Below are 23,810 nucleotides of genomic sequence, written 5' to 3'. Positions count from 1 at the left end.
AAAACACAAGGGTTACTGGTTTCCAACATTTTTCAATTAACTTCTTTTGTGCTCAACAAAGCTAAAACCTTAAACTGGTTTGGAACAACAGAAGAGTGAGTAAATTAATTTTCAATTTTGGGTGAACAATTCCTTTAAACTTGTAGAATTATTAACCTCTAAAGGCCTAAGGTGTTTTGTTTACATGCATTTTTTTATTTGTCTTTGCTATTTAGGCTTATTAGAACCTAATTACAATAAAACCTAAGTATCATCTTTTGATATGATGTTCTTTTAGAGAAATATGATATATATGTGGACTCGTGGTCCAAATTTACATAAAACACTAAATTCCTGACTGATTTGTAATGCATATTTAAACGTATTTGAACATGTTTTGTCTATCAGAGTAAAAACAAAAATATTTTCCCCCATTTATTGCAGTTAAAAATAGTGTTTGGGACATTTCACATGCTGCAAAACAGTTGCAGAATGAATCTGTATGTCTGTAACAAAATATAAAACATTCAAAGTATTTTAAATAGCCACTTAAGAGCTAAAATGTGCTGTCAACGTTCTGTATGTGGCCACTAAGCCCTAGGAGGTTAAAGCTGAATATCATTTATAAGTTCCCTCTGGACATCACTTTTTGTTTGTAGTGTAATTTAAATCGAGAGATGCAAAACAGATAAAGTGCATTAGGCTACGTTCACACTGCCAGGATTAGTGCTCAAATCTGATTTTTTTTCTCAGATCTGATTTTTTTTGCATGGCTGTTCACACTGCTCTTAGAAATGTGGCCAATATCAGATTTGCTGTGTAAACAGATCATTAAGGCTACGTTTACACTGCAGCCAAATGTGGCCCGAATCTGATTTTTTTGCCCACAATGTGACTCAGATAATCATAGTGTGAAAAGCCCAAACCGCATGGAATCTGAACTTTTCAGGTCAGATCTGTGCCACTCTGGCTACAATTACACTGCAAGGCTTAGTGCTCAAATCTGATTTTTTTCTCAGATTAGATTTTTTTTGCATGGCTGTTCACACTGATCTTATAAATGTGGCCAATATCAGATTTGCAGTGTGAACAGATCATGGTCCTAAACTGACCCGCATGCGCAAAAGTGCATTACGGAGAGCACAAAATGTCTAATTATCCACACACGTGTGTGCTGCATGAGTAAGCACGTTGTCAGATCCCGCTTATATGATTATTGCCCTTTTCACAGACAACCGGGGTGTATTTCATGAACTTTAAATGATTGTTCTGGTACTACTACTGTGTATTTCGGCATTTGAGATCTACAATAAGTCTCCTGTGAAAAAAAAACACTGATCATTTGTGATTTATGACAACCGCGGTGCGTAGCGCTCTGACCACCGGCGGTGTAGTGAACTCAAGGGTTAATAAGCAGCTGCAGGCTGAGCTGTGAAGGTGGGGTTGGTTTCTTCTCCGTTTGTGGAGTTATTTAATTTTACTTCGTTATAAACAGCAGACATGTGCATAGGGGGTTTGGGTGCTAAAGCACCTGCCCTTTTTTTCTCTCGGAGAGAAAATTCTTCCTCAGTTGCACACAGATCCCCCATTCGCAACACCCACAATGCTTTTCAGCTTCGCGATCAACCCGTGCCTCAATCGTTAACCAGATTAGTTAACAAGCACCAGTTATGCCTTCAAATTCTTTTTCAACATGGACAACCAACTTTCTGTGGTACTGCAATCGCCCTGTGTGCCATTCTACTGTGCTGCTGAAGAGTAGAGGATGTTTGCAGCACAGAATGATGACGCATGTCCCTCAAAGATTACGTAAAAGTCACATGAAATCTGACATAACCATTTACACTGCGGTCGCATTGCAAAATATCTGTGTCTGATTTAAGACCACATATGAAAGTGGCACAGATCTGACCTGAAAATAACAGATTCCATGCGGTTTGGGCTGTTCACACTGTCATCACCTACATCACATGAGGGGGAAAAAATCAGATTCGTGCCACATTTGCCTGCAGTGTGAACGAAGCCTCTCATATGTAGTCTTAAATCAGACACAGATCTGATGTTTTGCAGTGCGACCGCAGTGTAAACGGTTATGTCGAATTTCATGTGACTATTACATAATATTCGAGTGACATGCGTCATCATTCTGTGCTGCAAACATCCTCTACTCCACAGCAGCATATTAGAATAGCACACATGGCAATTGCTTTGCCATAAAAAAGATGGTTGTTCATTTTGAAAAAAATTTTGGCAAAACTGGTGCTTGTTAAGGATTGGGGCACGGGTTGATCGCGAAGCTGTAGAGCCTTGTGCGTGTTACGGATAAGGGATCCGTGTGCAAAGGAGGGAGAACATTCTCCAAGAGAAAAAAGGGCAGGTGTTCGAGCACCCAAACCCCCCTTCTGTACGTGTCTGCTGTTTATAACAAAGTAAAATGAAATAACTCTGCAAACGTAGATAAAACAACTCAGCCTTCACAGTTGTCTGCGGCTACTCATTAACCTTTGAGTTCACTACACCAGTGATCAAACAAACGTGCAACACGGTTGTCATCAGTGTTTTCATTCACAAGTGGCTTATTGTAGATTTCAAATGCCGAAACCCACATTAGTAGTAGCAGAACAATCATTTACAGTTAATGAAATACACCACGGTTGTCTGTGAAAAGGGCAATAATCATATAAGTATGATCTGACAGCGGGCTTACTTCATACAGTATAACTTGTGCATAATTAAACATTTTGTGCTGTCCGTATCTTTACTTCTGCACATGCGGGTCAGTTACGGACCATAGTATAAACAAACGTAATCCACATTTCGTTTCCTGATTTTGTCTTTAACAAAATCTCAGAACTGATCAGAGCAACAAAAACAATATTTTTCTATTTTCTTCATGTGATTTTATTTCAGAAGTACATTCAACTATGTGAAATGGACTAACCTCTCCAACAGGGTTTTAACCATCCGCTCAAAGGCGTCATCACATCGCAGAATTGGACTCGCCACTCCCCACTGCAGAGACTTGCTGTAGTCCTTCAGCCCAAAGTAGATCAAGTCTTTAGGAGAAGCTTCACCCTGCTGTTACATGCAAACAGTAGCATCGTCATTTTATAGCATCATGAAACCCTGGACTACATTTCCTTTTTTTTGCAGGTTTTTGCAGATTAGTTTGAATTGAACATCAATAAAGACAATGTTTGCACCTATTAGCCTTAACTGGCTTTCAACTTTCCTCCAACTTTTTCTTCTGGCTTTTAAACATATAACTGGGTGGTGTCACTTGTGATGATGTAGCATATGATTGTGAGTACTTCAATGATGTGTCAATGTCCATATATTATTCACAAGTCTGGATTTTTTATCCTATGAGAAAAGCTGTTTCTGAGTTATTTGGTCAAACTATGAGACCCCAAAGTGTTTTTTTATGGATCTACAACATTCACAAGTCTACTTAAATGTAAAAATTGTGACAATAGCAGTATTTCCCACATACATTATTGAACACTGCTGATTTGCCATTGTGTTCACATTCTCAACAAATATGGCTGTGATTTGCTGTAATGATCACCGTTTTACAAGAGCGTTCACAAGAACACTAGAAAGACTGGAGTGTTGCATTTTTCAGCTGATCGTCATTGAAATGAAACGCCATTCAGATGCTGACAATCAAACTTTCAAATGCTCAAGTGCCCCAGCACTTTTCAGTCCCTTCAAAGCTAGGAATGTTTGTGTCTATACTTTAAAATAAGCACACTTTAAATATAAAAATGATGCATTTCCTGGCATATTATCTATGATTTTTAGTCAGAGGGCCACTTACAGATGATGGTTACTAGAAATACCATAGCACACATTCTGACATTCTCATGTAAGACATCATATTTACATTCAAAGCTTCTATTAGGATATTTCAAAGATGCTTTGAATGTCTGTCATCATATTTAATTAAGTCATGATGCTAAACATATGATCTTTTTTGGTAATACAGCCTATAAATGAATAGTTAAGCAAGAATAGAGCACTTTTCACTTTCACATGCAGGAGAGAAGGCTTTTTCATGCCACTGAATATGCTGATTTGAAAGACAAATCTGAAGTAAAGTTGTGTTTTTGTTAGCAGAAAATTGCTAGGCAACAGAAACATGCATATTTAAAATCACTGGGAAAAGTAGCAGACATTGAAACGCCACTATGGTAGTTCTAGGTTGAAATAATCAGAACTCTTTTGTGTTTTATCATTTCAATAAATAACAATGTTAGAAGGAAATATACACATATTTAGTAAAAGTCAGGGAAAAATAGATATGACTGTTTTATTTCAACAAAGTTATTCAATTGTAAAACTTACAAATGTTCAAAATTAATTAAATAAATAAATAAATAAAAATACACCCATGACACTTTCATGAGCAAAGTCACAATGTGTATGCATATAAACGCACATCACCTATCTGCAGTGGTGGAAAAAGGAGTGAAAATCATACTCAAGTAAAAGTACCATTACTTGCCTAAAATTAAAAATGATCAGTTGTACATATTCCTCAAAGTATTGTAAAAAGTAGACATTTCAAGAGTACTCAAGAGTAGTGCATAGTGAGTATTACGCTGTAAAAAGCTGATGCATTTACATGTAATTTGTGCATGTGTGTAAACATAACATACTGTAGTTTATTTAGTTATTGCCCAGCAGGCACACAATGCCATAAAACGTTAATATCAGGTTAGATTTAGGTTGTGATGTCAGGGGACCAAAATTCGATGTCTAGCCAGCGTTTAAGGACAACGATATTTTGACATCCAATAACGACTTCTAATGACTTTAATTCTTGGTTGATTTTAGGTTGTGTTAGAAAGCAACCAAAATCCAACATGGAGCCTACATCTTAAACCAACATCATTGACGTCAAATACTGAATATTTATTTGTCAGGTGTGGCAACCAAAATCCAGCATATAGATAGATGTCATAGTGGTAACGTTCACACAAGTCAAGCTGAAACATCATTTGACATCAATATAGATGTTTGATTGATTTTAGGTTGGTCGTCGGACAATAACTTCAGCCTGACATTGAGTTCTGACATCAACCTGATTTTCATTTCCAAACAAAACTGGGGTACAACGTCAATCTGACGTCATGATGACGTTTGTGCCTGCTGGGTGTTTAAGGCCATTTCGGTCATCATACAGTAAACACCTGTCATCTTCTCATCAGTGACATGCATCCAAACAGTCTCTGGGTCAATGCGTGGAAAGATTTTAGACATCTTCTTGGACACTTTTAATGCTTCCAAACAGTTTGCTACAATTATAAATTACCCATTACTTGAGGTAGTTCATTATGATGCGATTAACCTATTTACTTCTATGTCCGATTTGATTGGACTAGAATCAAAGGACTGACTTTTTTTATTCCCTAAAGACAGGGATAAAATAAAGTAGTGGCTGCAGGTTGAAGAAAAAAATACTGGAGTAAAAGTACTGATACTGTACTAAAAATGTACTCAAAGGAAGGTAAAAGAACACATTTTGAAAACAACTCAGTAAATTACAATTCTTGAGAAAAAACTACTCAATTATAGTAATTTGAGTATTTGTAATTTGTTAGTTTACACCACTGGCTATTTGAAGTCTTTTCTATCCTCCACATACTCCTTTAGATCTACTGGTGGTCAGTGAAACTCACCTGGTTCTCAGTGTCGGGCCAATGCACTTCATTCTGGGTACTGATTCGTGACTGCCGGCTCTGCAGGGTGAACGGGAAGCAGCTGACCTGCAGCACCAGTAAGTTTATTGCTTCCAGAACCTCTGGACAGTTCACCACGCGATCGGCCAATCCCTGCAGCTCCCCATGACAAACCGACCCTGAAAGAGCACTAGTGGACCAAGAGAAAAAGACAAGACGTTAACGCAAGATATTCCTGAAAAATCCTGCAATAAAGCACATAGCTGCATCTCTCACCTTGTCAAGTCCACGTGCGAGTTGTCATGAATGAGGACGAAGAGTGTATAAGGGTTCTGTTTGACCTTCCTCATAAAGGCCTCCATTTTTGTGTGGACCTCCGTGTCCAGACGCACCACATACTTGTCAGACTTCTGCATGGCTAATGACACGTCCTCTATACCAAGATCTATTAGGACGCCTAGACATGAGGACAACAACGTGTTATATTATTGTAATAAATCATAGCAATTCTAATGATCAGGGTTGCCACTCTAAGCCAAATATCAAATTTATGACTCTTCCCTTACTTTTACTGAATAAAAAGAATAATTTTATCTATAATGAACAGAAAACATGTTGCTGTTGTGCTTTGCATGATATTAGATTAGTTTTAGCTTAAATATCATATCTGCAGAACATTAACAGCCACTATGAGAACAACAATAGATACTGTACTCACTGTTTGCACGGCTCCCTCTTTCAAATTTGATAGTTGATAGTAGTTTTGCAAACTACTATCCGTTGTCTGCTTTTAACACCCATTCTTTGAAGCCAAAGCTCCTAAAATGTATATTTTGCTGGCATGTTAACTTCAGGTAGCAGGTACAGTCTGATGACTGCCTATGAATTATATTTTTGCCAGTTGATGAGCGTAAAATGATTGTAAAATATAGATGACGTTAATATTACACTGAACTAAACTTCAACTCTGAAAACTGGACTCAAGCAATTTCAATTTACTAGAACCACTTCATTGTTAGGCTGCTCTGACACAGTCTACATTGTAAAAATCCTTGCAGGCACAGGACGTCAACATGACGTCATATTGACATTGTAGCCGACTACGTTGTAGTCCATTTTTGTTTGGAAACAAAAATCGGGTTGACGACAGAACCCAACATCAGGCCAACGTCAATGTCCAACGTCCAACCTAATCTCAACCTAAAATCAACCAAATGTCATTGTATAATAATGTTACACCTTGATGTTGTGTGGACGTTACCACTATGACATCTATCAGACGTTGGATTTCGGTCAACACAACATAAAATTAACCAAATATCAACGTAATTAACACCATTATTGGACGTCAAAATAACGTTGTCCTTAGATGCTGGTTACACATTGAAGTTTGGTCACCTGACGTCATGACCTAAATGTAACCTAATATTAAAGTCTAATGATGTTGTGTGCCTGCTGAGGTTGTCTAGAAAAAAAGATGAACTGAACTGAATTGAAAAATAGCCTAACCATGACAACAAGTGTGAAACAAAACAATAAAAAAGGCAAATAAAAATTACATTTTGATAAATAGAAACTAAAATGTTAAACGACAAAACAAAAATCTCTAATATTCCATGACTTAAATATAAAAAAATATAAAAATTCCCTGTTTTTTAATGTCTGGAATAGACACTTTAAAATTCCATCATATTCCAGAAATTCAAGAACCTTCAACGATTGATTTGTATTCAGTAGTGAGTTTGACATCAGTAGAAAAACAGCAATATTGCTTCAAATTTGTCTTCTTTTCTGTTGTGATGTACCTGATTGTCGTATTCGCTGGACTGTTTGGTGAACCAGCACATGGGAGGGCGGCACCAGAATCAGAAAGTCTACTTTGCAGAATCGGCCCAGATCTAAGCTCTGGCTCCCTGAGTCGGCAATAGCACAAACCTGTGACAAAAGGCTTCGTGCAACGCTCAACTGAGGAGGGTGTATCTGAAAGTCATCGTTCAGCAGATCTGTAACACATATCAAATGTTTATTTTAGCGTGAAGATTTATCATGGCAATAAACCTTTTAATTGTAGGCAAGAAAAATTATAGATTGTGATATACAGTAAAGTCTCACCTGGCCCTGATTCTGGTATCATGGTCGCAGCTTCCTGGGAGTGGATGTACTCGGTGAGATGCCCCTGAAAAGGTTGAACCACCCTGTCTTTGCGCTTACGTTGATAACGAACCAGCTGTTTGTCCATATTGTCACCTGTAGCCCCACAATCCAGATGAAATTAATAATAGGGACACTCTCAATCACTACTATCACTCAAAAGTTTGGGGTCAGTAAACAGTTAATATAGATCACAGGTGTTAAACTCCTGCAGCTCTGCACAGTTTAAGCTGTGGTCACACTCAAGTTTGAGCATGTGAAATTCTGTACTACGACGCTGTGAAAAGGGGCGGGATTAAACAAGATGATTAGACATTTAAAAAGCAAGCGATTGGTCCATATATTCAATTTCTGTCCAGAAAGGACATCTTTTGATCTTCGATTGGTCTTACGCAATCACGTTATGTGATTTCGCAGGTCAGAGTTCAGCAAGCTTGAACTTTGCACCGCAGCAAACTGCGAAACTTGTTGCACAAGCTTGCGTTTCTGGTCTGACGCATTTGCATGCATATGAATGGAAGTCTATTGGGAAAAAGTGCAGTGTGACCACAACCGTAATTAAACACAGCTGATCAAACTAATTGAGTGCTTTAGGTTTGTTTAATACCTACAGATAGGTGTGTTAAAGCAGGGCTGGAACATAACTCTGTAGGGCTGCAGCCCTCCAGGAATCGAGTTTGACACCCTTGACATAGATAAACTGACTGAAAGTGACAGTATAGTTACAGAGGAATGGCTATAGTCTCTATTTTAACAAAAGAGAATCCTTAAAAAATAAAATGGACCCCAGTTTTTATAAAACATGAGACAACAAAGACATTTTGGAATGATATTAAAAGCATATTAAAACTGGAGTAATCATGCACCAAATTTAGCCTTGAATTTCAGTAGGAAATTACAATTTAAAATACAGTACAATTAAAAGACATAGTATAAATTATTTCATAACATATTATAATAGAAGTGTACAAGTGATTCTAAGCTTTAAAGGATAGTTTACCCAAAACTAAAAATTCTGACAGCATTTACTCATCCTTCATTTCATACAACCCTGAGATTTCTTCAAAATATTTAGAAAAAAGCTTGAAACCTGAAACCTTTGACTTTTTTTATGTTTTCCCTGCTATAGAGGTCAATAGTTGCAGGTTTTACAGGTTTGAACATTCTTCAAACTATCTTATTTTGTGTTTAACATTAAAAGGAAACTCTTAAGTTAGGAACCAATTGAAGGTCAGTACATTTTCAGTTTTGGGTGAACTATAGCCTTTTAAAAGAACTGTAGTATTTTAACTACTTTCAAAAATAACCAGAGAGGGCGCCATGACCTAACCAATCTACGCTGCCTGGCTATGTGCATGACATTTTGTGTTCTCCACAAACAGCAGCTTACATTTACATTTTTCAGTTCATTTCTGAATAAAGAACAATGAAAAGATGATGACGACAGAGATTGGATCCACTATTTATCATGCACTGATACTCACCTAAAGAGGTGCTCTGGAAGTGTGAGGCTAGTACACTAACTTTCCCTGTGATGAGCTCATAACTGATCTCCTTCAGAAACTCGTTTGTAGACAGCATGCTCTCTGCCAAGGCTCGAGACTGATACTTACCTAAATAAAAGATCCACATAAAATAATTAGTTGGCAAATCCAAATAATGGTCATTGTTTTCACATTGCACAGCTATCTGTTCACACTGCAAAAATGGATTGGCAACAGGATTTTACACAGTTTATAATATAAAGACTCTATATATGCTCTGTGATGATTCCACACGTCTATGATGATTCTAATATGCTCTGTGGGGCGAGGCAGTGGCGCATTAGGTAGTACTGTCGCCTCACAGCAAGAAGGTCACTGGGTCGCTGGTTCGAACCTCGGCTCAGTTGGAGTTCCTGTGTGGAGCTTGCATGTTCTCCCTGCCTTTGCGTGGGTTTCCTCCGGGTGCTCCGGTTTCCCTCACAAGTCCAAAGATATGCGGTACAGGTAAATTGGGTAGGCTAAAATTGTCCGTAGTGTATGAGTGTGTGTGTGTGAATGTGTGTGTGGATGTTTCCCAGAGATGGGTTGCGGCTGGAAGGGCATCCGCTGCGTAAAAAAAACCTTGCTGGATAAGTTGGCGGTTCATTCCACTGTGGCGACCCCGGATTAATAAAGGGATTAAGCTGACAAGAAAATAATATGCTCTGTATTGTCCACAATCACCTTTTCGAGAGAAGTGATTAGAAACAATAAGAAGTCTTTCTCTGAAATGAAGCTATGCTTGATAATATTGTGGTTTATAACTCCTACCAAACTGCCTGCTGCCTTGTATCTTGCACTTTCATTGGCTGTAGGTCATCCCAGATGTATTTATCAGTCAGAAATCAATTCAAACAATAGGACAATTTCATAATTTTGTAAAACTTGTGAATCAGTGAAAGTCATGGTTAAAATCATGCAGTGTGAACTCAGCATTAGTTGCTTTTTGATATCGTTTAAAGTTTCTAAAGATTAAAGAAACATAACATTTATTTTATTTTACAGCTTCCCTGGAGTTAAACAGTTGAGTTTTACCAATTTTTCATCCATTCAGCTTACTCTAGATCTGGCGGGAGCCTTAGCTTAGCTTAGCATAGATCATTGAATCAGACCATTAGCATCATCCTCAAAAATGTCCAAAGAGTTTTTAACATTTTCCTGTTTAAAGGGGCTTTCACATCTGTGGTCCGGTTCATTTGGTCCAGACTAAGGGCAACAATTGATACATTAAAGCATTTTTCTGCCATTTTTGGGTTCTTTTTACACTGATTGCTTTGGTCCGAACCACTTGAAAAGAACCAAAATGCAGTCTTGTGACAAAATCCACATCACTCCTTGGCCAGATGATACTGAACATAATTCCTAAACTGCTTTTCGATTGGTCAGAATAAATGTGCAGAAAAATGCCAATGGAACACCTGCAAGTACTCCAACAGACACAAAATATCGCTTTTTACTTTGGAGGGAGGACTGCGCTGACTGACTGTATCCCAGAGGTCTGTTCTTCGGACATGGCTTACTCAGTTAGCTGGATTTGGATACTGCCGATTTGACATGATCCAGGATCATTTTATTCTTCAAAACTCATCTGAGACTTGTTGTCATAGCAACAGTTCTGGTAGCTCAAACCTACTTGGGAGCAGGCTAAATTCATATAAACAGGATTAGATTGGGCCAGTTCACGCAAAGATAATACTGAAAGTACCAAACCAACAGCTCCCAAAACAATGGCTTTAGCAGGTGCAACGATATTACATTGTACCTGAAAATAGTACCCAACACCAAGCCCTACACTTGCACTACAAGTTAGAATATGTGCACCTGCTGCAGCCAAGGTACAGCAGCAAAATTCCTTGATTATTACACTAAAACCAGGGTATAATTCTTAGCAATAACCACCTAGAAAATAGCTATTCGAAAAAAAATGAAAATAACTTTTCATTTACATAACCATAGAAGTGTCAAGCCTTAAATAGGAAAATTATCAAAACACTGTGCTAATGCTAATGGTCTAATCAGAATCAATGATCTATGCTAAGATAAGCTAAAAGTGCCCTTTTTCAGACCCAGACATCGGCTGAATGGATTCAAAAATTGCAAAACTCTTTGAACTGTTTGACTTTAGTAGTGCTGTAAAAAGAGCCTAACTTTTTTTAAAAATAAGGAAGTGTTTCTTTAAACCATGAACTGGAGAATAAAGCAAAACTTACCCAACACGAGCACACAGAACTCATTGGCTCCACTTTTGGAGGTGCAGATAATGAGCACATAGTTGGGGAGACACTGCTGCTGCTGTGGAGATGTTTCACTCAGTGAGCGCAGAGACTCAGAGATACCCTCACCAAGAGAGCCGTGGGTGACCAGCACCTGAACACTGCCCCCTGACACACTGGCCTCCATTCGGGCTAACCAGGGCAGCTGCGCAGGCGACACTGGAGGGCCAGTCGGACCACACAGCATAGCCTTCAACATGATTTGCTCAAACTCTTCCCGTAACGGTATCTGCTCTGTACCTGAACAGACAATTAAAAAGAATGTGTTGATCTCACAATGGATAAATTATTGGTTCTTCTGATCCATTAAAACCTGTTAAAACTGATGTATTACAAATCCAAATTCATTAGTCGTGTTAGTATTATATACCCAGTCGAGCGAGGTACTGCAGTGTGAGCAGTATCATGGTCTCTGTGGTCAGTAACTGGTTTGCTGACATGCCCAGGCTGGCCAGGGTCTTCTCGTTGAGCTCTCTGCCCTTGTAGCAGCTCACCAGCAGGGGGCTCACCACCAGATCACCCACATTGCCAAAGAAATATGGTAAAGTGCCTTGACCTGGAGAGGAAATTCAAACAACCATGAGTTCACACAAACATCTAAACACTTCTTTGAGGTGAAGGTGACTTATTTTTGTAAAATGGGCCTCATTGTGAAAATACTATTTCAGATTATGCTACTTTAATATAAAAGTGGCTTTATAAAAAAAATAAAAAGTAGAAAACTCTACAGATGTTGATGTAGTAACAAAAATGAACTAGCAATGAGCAATACATAAGATATTTGTTGATTCTTCATTCATTCATTCATTCATTTTCTTTTCGGCTTAGTCCCTTTATTAATCTGGGGTCGCCACAGCGGAATGAACCACCAACTTATCCAGCAGATGTTTTTACGCAGCGGATGCCTTTCTAGCTGCAACCCATCTCTGGGAAAATATTTATTGATATATAAATTATTTTGTAACACTTTAGTTAAGGTAACAATTCACACTATCAACTATTGACTTTTATCTGCCTATTATCAAAATATTAATCGTTAATTTGAACTAATAAGGTATGATCTTATTTTACATCCCTAATACCTAAACCTAACTACTACCTTACTAACTAGTAATAAACACCTCATTAGGGTAGCTATTAAGTAACTAAAAGTCTACTACTATGTTCAAATATGTATTTGTCATTACTAAAGTTAGACAGTAATAATACAACTTTTCACTGTTAGTTCATTTTAGGTCAAGTCCATTAAAAAACTATTTTGTTGAACTCAACATTAACATTAAAAAATACTGTAGAAGTATTAACAACTAATGTGCAGAAATGTTAACTAATATAGTTAAAGGTGCAGTAGGTGGTCTGACAAAAATGCTATCCTTTAGCATAATAGCTTTGAAAGCACAGTCCCTTACCTCCCGTCCAAAACCACACCTCCTGATATCAAAAAAGCACACATTAAAGATGACAGAAACCCACTGGATCATGCCATTTGCCAGTTAGAAATTTTATAGTACTTTAAAATACTACAATTATTATATCTAGCAACGATGCTTACACTATGCTTGGCCAGCGGGGTGCAGGAATTATTCTTATTACAGAAGTCATACTTGCTATTTCAGAGTGAATATTCAGAGTAGCATGGTAAACAATATAGGGAGCGCGTTACAGGTTGCCATTGTTCAAAAATGACCCAATGTGAATATAAAACCAACTTTACCTCAGTAAAGCAGGCTAGGTGGAATAGCGCTATTTACTTGTTTTTTTTTTTTGTAAAACTAAAAACAATCTACATTATCGATGCTGTAAAAGGCACTTATAAAATTAAATACAGTCACATCAATCTTTCACCAGAATATTTCACTGGCAGAACAACACTTCTGTGCATATAACCTATTTGTAAAACAACACAATCTACATCAGCTTTGTGTGACTAAAACAGTTTTAAAACATAATATGACCTGTCTAAAACAAATACTTCAATACAAAGTAACTCTAATATTGTTTCAGGATTTTAAAAAGTTTTGATTCAGCATTTGTTTTTACTGCTATCACTCTCTCACATGCAAACGGTGGATCTGCGTGAACAGAGGTGCAACAATTTGTTGACAGACAGTTTGGGCTACTAATCAGAATTTTGGGAATTATCGGCATGACAAATTTTAATTAGACAAACATTTTTTTGTCTTATGCCTCAACCAGAAAATAAAAATACAAATAAATACATTTAGATCATTTACTTTATTCATTACAATCAGAAAATGAAGAGCCCAGCACAACAAAAACTGTTTCTGAAGACAATCATCTACTGCGCATTTAAGTAATGTAACAAATGAAACCTCAGTCTAAAATTAAATAACTGAAATAAATGATCCTGTCTATGATGCCATATCTAAAATCTACTTTTTAAGAATATAATATTTTTGATTTTATTTTAATTGAGCATTTGCGGAGAGATTGTTTGACAGGTAATTTGACACATCAGATTTGATTTTAGGGCTTCTGTTGCTATCTGACATTTTAAAAAATAGTGGATTGGAATAACGTTGGAGGACTTGAAAATCTATAAAAAGGTGCTCATATGGGACATCAGGAACCGTCCGACTGAGGAGTATACAAAGATCAAGCCTACTCTTGCCAGAAACATCCATTTTAAAAAGAGATTTGTGAAAAAAAAAACACAAACTGACAGTGGGAGTGCCATAGTTGGTAGAAAAAGCAAATATGTCAATCCTAAATAACTGTCAGATTTTTACTTTATGCATTCATTCAATTTCCTTCGGCTTAGTCCCTTTATTCATCAGGGGTCACCACAGCGGAAAAAAACACCAACTTCTCCAGCATATGTTTTACACAGTGAATGCTCTTCCAGCTGCAACCCAGTAATAGGAAACATCCATACACACTCATTCATACACATACACTACGGCCAATTTGGTTTATTCAGTTCACTTATACCACACATGTCTTTAGACTGTGGGTGAAACCAGAGCACCCGAAGAAAACGCACGTGAACAGGGGGTGAAAATGCAAACTTCACACAGAAATGCCAACTGACCCAACCGGGACTCGAACAAGCAACCTTCTTGCTGAGAGGTGACAGTGCTAACCACTGTGTTGCCCCTTTTTTACTTTATTCCAACTAAAAAAACTAAAGTGTTTATTTAGAAATTAAATCTTTGTGTAAGTAAAACAAAAAACTAACCAATGAGAAGGACTGGCCGGACCCCGTAGGAGTTTAGAAGGTTGTCAGGAATGATGACCGTTTCTCCAGCTGTGATTGGCTGTGGTTGTATGACCCCTGAGACCGATGCAGGCTGTTGATTGGACAGGGACAATAAAGGACCTGAAAGGAAAGAGCAAAACATTAAATCCATGTACTGGAACATATAAAGTGAGGGGTCAAGCCATTGCTGAATGATAGTAATACTTTGGATGGATCTCTTCACAGTTCTCCCTCAAGCTTTGTAAATGTGGCACTCCAATCAATGGTGACTAAAATTGTCATGAATCTTCAAGGTCCATTTCCTCAGCTAAACCTTTCAAGCTGCTATGAAACAGTTCAGAACCTGCTTTAGCCTGACATTTCACTCCTGTATATACAGAAACAATTAATAAATCATCCCTGTGGATAGAAAACATGGATACCACTTGGTACTTGTTAAAAGGAAAAGCAGAGATAAACAAATTCATGTCTGCTTAGGGACATGCATAAACACCCTGGATGAACTGACCAATGGCAATACAAATTTGATAATCAACAAACAACAGGTTGAGTGTGATTGAGTTTTAATTTACCAGAGCTGCAGGTCAGCGGTCGGATGGCTGGTACAGGAACAGCTGTGGCTGGGATGGGCACTAAAGTGGTGGGATGCCAACTACGATGCCGCTTTTTTGGTGGACCTGTCGACATAGCAGTGGATGCTGCAAGAAAGAACATGGGATGGTGAATCTGTTACTCAATATGTAATTTCAAATTGGTTAGTGGTAATATTTGATGAGTTAAAATAGACAACCCAGACTCTTTCTGAAAATGTACCAATATATACATTTCTGGAGATCACGAAATACGTTTCAGGAGGTAAGTTTTTTTTTGCAGTTTTTGTTTTCACAAATCCACCAGAGGCCGCTTTGTCAGCTTTTTGAGATCTCAAATTTCTCCCGCAAGTGCCATTCGCGCCTGCTGTTCTTGTGTAAACCACCAGCTGACTGACTGACTGACTGACTGACTGATGGACAGACGGATTGCCTGACCTACCTTCCTCCTTCCCAAAACCCAACCAATAGTGTTTTCAAAAGCACCGATTGACCAACCCATTCACCTACTTCCCTAAATCCAACCGACAGTTTTAAAAAAGCAATCCAGAAAAAGAAAAGTACTCGCCTGATTTTTACTACGTTTTCAGATTTTACCACTTTCTTACCCTGTTATTTAATTGTTTATTTTATTTTTTGGCTTCTGTTTTTGTTTTATACGATGTCTGGAACCGTTCTTTACTGGACTCAAACCCCGTTATTGTGGACAACTCCTCTCTGCGTCTCAAGTCTGCCGACGTAAATGACTAGCTAACTAGACAAATTGGTAACCGAAGGAAAGCTATCCTTATGGAGGTAAGCGGTCAACTTTTAAGCTTGAAGCATCATACTGCCTCGTAGCATTTGTTTTAAAAACGAAATGCAGCCATACGTACTTTTGGCTACATAATTTGCGATCTCAAGAAATGTATATAGGGCTAGGTGTTCAGAAGGAGCCTATGTAAAAAAATAGACCATTGCATATGTTTAAAGCCTGGTTTATACTTCTGCGTCAAGTGAATTATCCTCTATTTCCACCTGGGGATACTCATCCCGAGGTCCTCAGATTATGCAGAGTCGCTGATTGGATCCAAGACCAGCGAAGAGATGATCCCAAGGTTCCATATCCGGGACCAGGCCATATCCTGAGCTGCTGCTGCGCTGATGGTCATGGGGAGTGGAGAACATGAGTCTGATTCCAGTGACGCTCCAGGGACAGACGAGTCTTCGCTTAGGCCAGGTTCCAGCCTCCACCGCGGTGACTGAAGCTCTGCACAAGACTTTTGGCCAGCGGAGAAATTAAAATGGTCGTGCCCACCTGAGTCTGGTTCTTCACTCTCCTATCAGGTGAAGTTTTTGTTTCCTCTCTGCTGTCACCACTGGCTCGCATGGTTCAGTATTGGTAGAGCTACGCATCGATGAATTTGCTCTTCAGTGTTTGAACTCTCAGTAATGATTTTAAATCACACTGAACTGAGCTAAACTGAACTTAAACACTAAAAACTGAACCACACTGTTCCAGTTACTATGACCATTTATGTGAAGCTGCTTTGACACAACCTACATTGTAAAAGCACTATACAAATAAAGCTGAAATGAATTGAAAAGTGACCAGTGTAACCCATAATGCATGCAACGCGCGTAGCTTTGCATTTATACTTCTGCGCGCTGTCATTGTTGGTCTGCATTAATACTTCCGAAACGCTATTGGGCAGTGAGGTGTTAATGTTTCTCTCTGTCGAGTTTCTTCGCTGCTGTTTTTTTTTTTTTAACGCTTCCTGAATGTATAAGTGGCTCAAACTCGCTCATTTTGAGGCAAGAACCGGCGGACATGCAACAACTTTAACTATGAGGTAAACACAAAACAAAACTCCATCCTGAGCTCCTTCACGGGACTCCACACTTGTAAACAATCGCTTCCTCGGTCCTGCCCTGACTCGTCAGCGCTACCAAGCCGACCAATCACAGAGCTTGAGCTATGCGTCGTTGCGACGTGTAGTAGCATTTTTTGAGAGGTGAACGTCAGCTACGCTGACGGCCATGGCGTAGGGCTGAAGACGCAGAAGTATAAATCAGCCTTAAGCAAGGTGATTTGATTATTAATGGCATTCATCAGGTAGTGCTGCGATTGGCCAGTGTAATGCTTACCTGGACTGTCTCCTGTTTCTGTGGTTCTATAGCCATGACTAGGAGTGGAGAGTGGGTTTGTACGAGGTGGGCTCAGTAGAGTGGAGCGTCCATCCATACTGAGACCATTAGTTAGACCATTCACTCGGAGGGCAGTGGGAACTGCAATAAAATATTTTAAGAATTAAAACAACTGCAGAGAAAACATTCTACAGTTCAAAAGTGTGGGGTTGGAATAAATTTCCTGAAAAAAAAAAGCCATAAAGGATATCTATGTGATCAAAACAATAGCAAAAAAATACAAATACAATAAAGTTTTACAAATTTTAAAGATTTTACATGAACGGTTCATGATAATGGTGTTTTCAAAAGTGAAGCAATGGGTTTTTCCCCACATAAATAACAATAATATGGTTTAACATTTGAAAACAAAAAGCATAATTTTTAGATAGTAATTATACAGTCATCAATAATATTTAATGTATGGATATACAGTGCTTCCAACAGGTTTGTAATATACTTGTGGTGGTAGCCAGATTCAAGCACCTTTTACCAACAGCACATAAACAGTTAACCATACACAACGAACAAAACATAATTAGATTTTGTAACACTATTTTTATTATTAGCTGTTTAAACTTTTTCTTTTTAATGGGTTAAAGTAAAAAAAGACTGTTGAAATAAATAGATAAATAAATAAATAAATAAATAAATAAATAAATAAATAAATATAAATCCACTGTTTCTCTTTTATGCTAATCAGGAGGCATGTGCACCCACTGACAGGTAAAATCTGCTGCTCTTTATCTCTCAGTCAAGTTCATACATTTATAATTGCATGAATAAAATGTGTAGATTATTTAAACAAGATGAATGAGTTGATTACTTATTTTTAATTCTAAAATATTCTGCAGGCACTTTGAATGTAATTTCGTCCTCTCCGAGTATTTAGTAACATTTTTTTTTAGAGTCGTTTATATTACAGAATTAATTATTTAATGTCTCTCTTGCGGCTCTGTGCATAAACTTAATGACAGCTTAGAAAATGAAAGCAAAACCAAATCCCGGACATTTTAGTAGGTTTAGAAACCTCGGCTGGATGCAAAAAGGTGCGGGTCTGTGCTTTGACACAGAACATGAGAGTTCTCTCATCCTTCCAACAGAGTTTGTTCTTCCGAGGTAATCTGGGAACATGTTTAGTGCTGCAAATTCATTGTAAAAGCATGTGCTGCTTATCCAAATTTGTCATTAACAGTGAAATAGTTTAATGTAGGCTTCTCTGAAACTGTGAATATTTCGTTTTATTTAGGCTAGATTATCATTATACTCAACAAACCAACACAATCTAATGGCAATTCGTGTTTTGGCGCTGAAGCAAATAGCAGACTTGTTTTGAAGCACTTAACCTCAAATGTTATTCGTTATTCTTGTTCATCTAGTAGATAACTGACCAACAAAAAGTACATTAGAATTAATATACAAATTAAATCAAACAAAATTTGTTTCAAAAAGATATATTTTTTAAGAAAAATATACAAATTATATTTTTGTTTGTGTTTGTCCACTACTCAACTGTGCAGGTGGATGATTTGTTTCGCTCCGTGGAAAAGGAGAATTTAATTAATGCTTCACGGTTACTGTTGTATCACAAACCTCTATCATATATTTGCTATTTTTTTGTTATGTCAGTATTTTAAAGATTGTCTTGAGCTTCTGATTTTTCCTTGGTGCTGGTGTACTTTAATTTTTTTTTCCATCTCACTCATGGCAAGTCCAGGCGAGGGACTGTTTAGGCAAGATTGATCCTATCAATGTAAAGCAAAGAACTTAAAGTAAATGATGTAGCCAAGTTGTAAGCAAGCATCATTTTTAAATTGAGATCGAAATGAGATAAAAAAAAAATGTAATTAAGATAAGAAGTATTGTTATACTACTTATGTTATTGTATAGCAACACATCAAGGGATGACTGATCGTGAAGGAACGTAGTCTGGCACATTTGTTACCCACGACAAGTGAAAATCTGATCACGACAAAATCGCATAATCTGACATAGTGACTTTTGTAACCGACAATAAAAGCCATGTGAACTGACTGAGGCTTAATTCAACCTTATTGTAAAGTATTTTCATGGTCAGCAGTATATATGTAGTGATATAGAGAGTGATATATCTTTATTCATCTGATTATCTATATGCATTCAAAAAACAGGCTGGTAAAATATTTTCAGGAGTCTCAAAATGGTAGTATTAGGCTCCGCACACAAATGATAAAATTATAATTTTTTTTTATTATTCCACAATTTCTTTCCTAGAGATGGGTTGCGGCTGGAAGGGCATCCGCTGCATAAAAACTTGCTGGATAAGTTGGCGGTTCATTCCGCTGTGGCGACCCCGGATTAATAAAGGGACTAAGCCGACAAGAAAATGAATGAATGAATATTCCACAATTTCCAATGTGCCCCAAAAGGTGTCATGTTTTACACATTAATTGCTAATAGCTACTCTTTTGGTGACAAACTATGCAAATGCCTACCTAGAAGCACACAAATTCAACAGGGAATGCATTCTTGCTCATTTCTGAAGAAGAATGGTTCCTGTGGAACAGTTTATTGATTTCCTTTAACTGATGGCATGTTGATAATGAACTGCTGGGCCACTTTTGCATCTAATATTCTTGACACACACACAAATAGTAACATAAATGTCTTAAACATCAATCAGAAAAATATTGAAGCGTGGCGGTGACATTAAGACCCTTAATTTAGTATTTCTAGACCTATATTGATGTTTCGGAGTGACTTATTGTGTGCAATTCCATAAGTGTGCACAGGGGTTGTGATGGTAAGCAGCCAATACAAATGACCTTCAAAGAGGAGATTTATTTTGTCCTTTTGTGTAGAAAAACAAGGCAGTTAACAACATCGAACACAGCTTTGTGGCTGCTTAATGTAATTTTAGAAAATCTAAAATCAAAACAATAGCTACAATATCTATATGGAAACATATGGCAATATATGCACATGACATACATGACACACAAGATCATATTTGGATTCCAAATATATATAAAATGTTAGACAAATTAGGTGCATTTCTGGGGACCACTGTTTATCAATTTGGTTTAACGCCTCATCACAGTAATGATTTATGTATTTATCCTATAAAGAAAGTATTAGAACTGTATAAAAGGCTAAAATCTACAGTTATAATTGGTTTTATTGATGCCTCTAAATCTTTTGATAGGGTTAATCATCAAAAGGTTTTTAGTAAATTAAAACTAAGAGGAATACCTAATAGTATTTAAAGAATTTACTGGTACACTAATCAAAGTACCCAAATAAAGGTTTGGCAATTTTGTATTTGATAAATTTAAAGTATGTAATGGAGTACGACAAGGAGGTTTATGTTCACCTGCCGTTTTTAATGTTTGCATGAATGAGTTGTCTGAGGAATTAAGTGATTGTAGGGCTGACTGTGTGCTTGGTGATGCTACAATAAATCATTACATGTATGCTGATGATCTTTTCCCCAAGTAGTGCTGGTTTTCAGCAGCTGTTTAATATTTGTGCAGATTATGGGCAGAGATATGATGTGCAATATAATAATAAAAAAAGAGAATTTAAATGACATGTGGAACTAAAGAACATAGAGATATGATTTTTCTAGATTTTTATTTGTCAGAGAAAATGTTTTAAATGTTAGTAAACCTGTAAATATTTAAGCCACGTCATTACTGAAGATGGTTTAGTGTAAGTGAATTATTTTGTAAGGTAAGAGCTCAATAATTTTTGCTTTGATGAAAAATTTGATCTCTAAGTTTATCTGTTGATTAGAGAATTCTTGAAATAATTAATTTTAATGTTGTTGATAAACCCTAGGCTTACTGATGTGTGTTATCAGTCATCTTTGATAAAATATTGGCATATCTGTCTTTTTTAACATATATTGTGTGGTTTGTATTGTTTTATATGCATATATGCAACATATATTTTTAAAAAATATTAGCAAAAATAGCAGTTTTTACATATTTATTATATACAGTTAGGTCTATAAATATTTGTGACTCTATGCACCAACACGATAGGTTTAAAATAAAATGAACAAGATGTGCTTTACTGCAGACTGTCAGCTTTAATTTGAGGGTATTTACGTCCAAATCAGGTGAACGCTGTAGGAATTACAACAGTTTGCACATGTGCTTCCCACTTGTTAAGGGTCCAAAAGTAATCGGACAGAATAATAATCAGATAAAACTTTCACTTTGTAATACTTAGTTGCAAATCTTTTGCAGTCAATTACAGCCTGAAATCTGGAATGCATAGACATGACCAGACGCTGTCTTTCATTCCTGGTGGTGCTCTGCCAGACCTCTCTAGAACTCATCTTGTTTGTTTCATTTTAAATCCATTGTGTTGGTGCATAGAGCCAAACATGTTAGAATTGTGTCTATGTCCATATATTCATGGACCTAACTGTATATTCTCATATATTAACCATTGGAAATACTAATCGGTACATTTATGTTCTGATATAGTAGGTGAAACTATATGTATAAACCTTCATGTATAGCTAGAGCTAAAGCAGTTTAAGGGAAAGATGATTAAGCTAAGGTTTATTCCTATTTAATTTTTACATCCAAAAGCTTTTATTTTGGTAGAGAACTGCAGACAAGCTTCTGCTTTGATAGGGTTTTCTTTTGTTATTTCAAATGCATGTTTTATTGACCTAAACAAAGAACTATTAAAGATTTGAGAGAGATGAAGTGCATCAGAGTGGCTCTGAGATGCTGAAATTGAACACTTATTATGTGCTGCTCACATTTAAGCATGGGCGGGTATAAGATTCTGACGGTATAGTAAGCGTATGATAATTTTCACGGAATTGTGACTGCTCTAAAATATATTCCTTTTAAATGTCTGGGTAAAAAACCAAAACCTTTTTCCCCTTTGTTTAAAATTTTATTTTGAGAATAGATATTTTGTAGCAGCAAACATGTCAGGCTAAAGAATTCAAATAAATTATTGACATCTGAGCTCTTCATTACTTTTTTTTTACTATTTAGAACAGCATCTTTGGATATCTTTTCTGCTGAAGATAGTTTCCTTCCTCCAACCCCCCTCCCCCACCCCCCACACCTAACCAAAAAAAAAACATTTTTACATATACCTTAGGAACTGTATAGCAGAACATTTTTACTTTTCTGAATTGCGGTATACCTTGAAAAAGATTATCGTCCCATGCAGTTCAATCTGTTTTGAATCAGACTTATTGCACATTAAAGTTACAATTAGATGAATTATATGTATAAACATTCATACATGGCCATATATAGCTAGAGCTAAAGCAGTTAAAGAGGAAGATGATTAAGCTAAGGTTGATTCTTGTTTAATCTTTGCTTCCAAAAGTTTTTATTTTCAGAAGCTCAGACTGTTTTGAATCTGATTGATTGCACATAAAAGACCATAATATAGTTTGTGCGATTTGATAATTATTAAATAGTGCTAGATATTTGTAACGGAGGCTAGCTAGCAATATGCTATGCAGGTAAACCTCACTTCTCTGGCCTCAAAAGGTGCTCTAGCGACAGACACTAGAGACCATGGCCTTTAGCCTTCTTGATAGAGCAACTGACTCCCATGCAAAGAATCGCCGGTTCGATCCCAGCAAAGATTGGGTGCAGTAGGACAAGTGGGTTACATATTAATTACGTAATGAGACATTTTTTAAATTAATAATTATAAAGTTACTGACCAACAAGCAAGCAATAGAGTTTCATACACTGTAAAACCCAAAAAGTTAAGGTAACTCAAAGCATTTGAGGAGACCTATTGCAACAAACCAGTTAAGTTCAAAAACTAATCCAAATGAATACTGTGAACTTAATCTATTTGAGTAAAAGAAGCTATTTGAGCACAATAAAACCCGATAAATTAAGAGAACTCAAACCACCTGAGTACTTTAAAACCCAATAAGTTAAGGCAACTTAAACCGTTTGAGGAAACCGATTGCTACAAACCATTTAAGTTAAAAAAAATTATTTATGTGAATACTGTGAACGTACTCCATTTTAGTTGAAGTGATGAGGTATTTAATTAACTCATAACCTTCAACAAAAGAGTTCAAAACTCTTTTCAAATGAGTAGAATTAACTTTAAGTAAATTTTGAGTTAACTAAACTTATTTTATTTGATAAAGTTCACTGTTGGGTTTTACAGTTGTAAGCCCAAATAAATAGTTCTTGGTATAATAGTTCTACGAGTTTAAACCATATGAGGGAGAATAA

The 23,810-nt window shown here is 36.9% G+C and overlaps 1 protein-coding gene and 1 long non-coding RNA gene across 10 annotated transcripts in view; one reads left to right on the top strand and one right to left on the bottom strand.

The window, feature by feature from the left end:
• The window catches only part of greb1l (GREB1 like retinoic acid receptor coactivator), a 147,663-nt gene that overhangs the window by 32,804 nt on the left and 91,049 nt on the right, over positions 1 to 23,810 (bottom strand). For all 9 annotated transcript variants that reach the window (XR_015477331.1, XR_015477333.1, XR_015477329.1 and 6 more), the window contains 11 exon segments: positions 17,548 to 17,688; positions 15,403 to 15,528; positions 14,810 to 14,950; positions 11,981 to 12,166; positions 11,548 to 11,850; positions 9,299 to 9,427; positions 7,776 to 7,910; positions 7,469 to 7,666; positions 5,940 to 6,120; positions 5,664 to 5,853; positions 2,921 to 3,057 (listed from right to left, as the gene is read on the bottom strand). Coding sequence is in view for 4 of the 9 variants with exons in the window: in XM_087238429.1 (XP_087094555.1) it covers positions 2,921 to 3,057; positions 5,664 to 5,853; positions 5,940 to 6,120; positions 7,469 to 7,666; positions 7,776 to 7,910; positions 9,299 to 9,427; positions 11,548 to 11,850; positions 11,981 to 12,166; positions 14,810 to 14,950; positions 15,403 to 15,528; positions 17,548 to 17,688 (1,867 nt within the window). In the remaining 5 variants the exon portion in view is untranslated.
• On the top strand, positions 13,377 to 22,196 carry LOC147846225 (uncharacterized). The gene is made up of 3 exons (XR_015478257.1): positions 13,377 to 16,415; positions 17,008 to 17,338; positions 17,399 to 22,196. It is a non-coding gene; the product is annotated as an uncharacterized LOC147846225 (long non-coding RNA).

Source organism: Danio rerio, chromosome 2, assembly GCF_052040795.2.
Source record: "Danio rerio strain M-AB ecotype USA chromosome 2, GRCz13ab, whole genome shotgun sequence".
Classification (NCBI taxonomy): Eukaryota; Metazoa; Chordata; class Actinopteri; order Cypriniformes; family Danionidae; genus Danio; species Danio rerio.
Note: the sequence above shows the minus strand (reverse complement) of the source record. Positions and strands in the feature narration are given on the sequence as shown.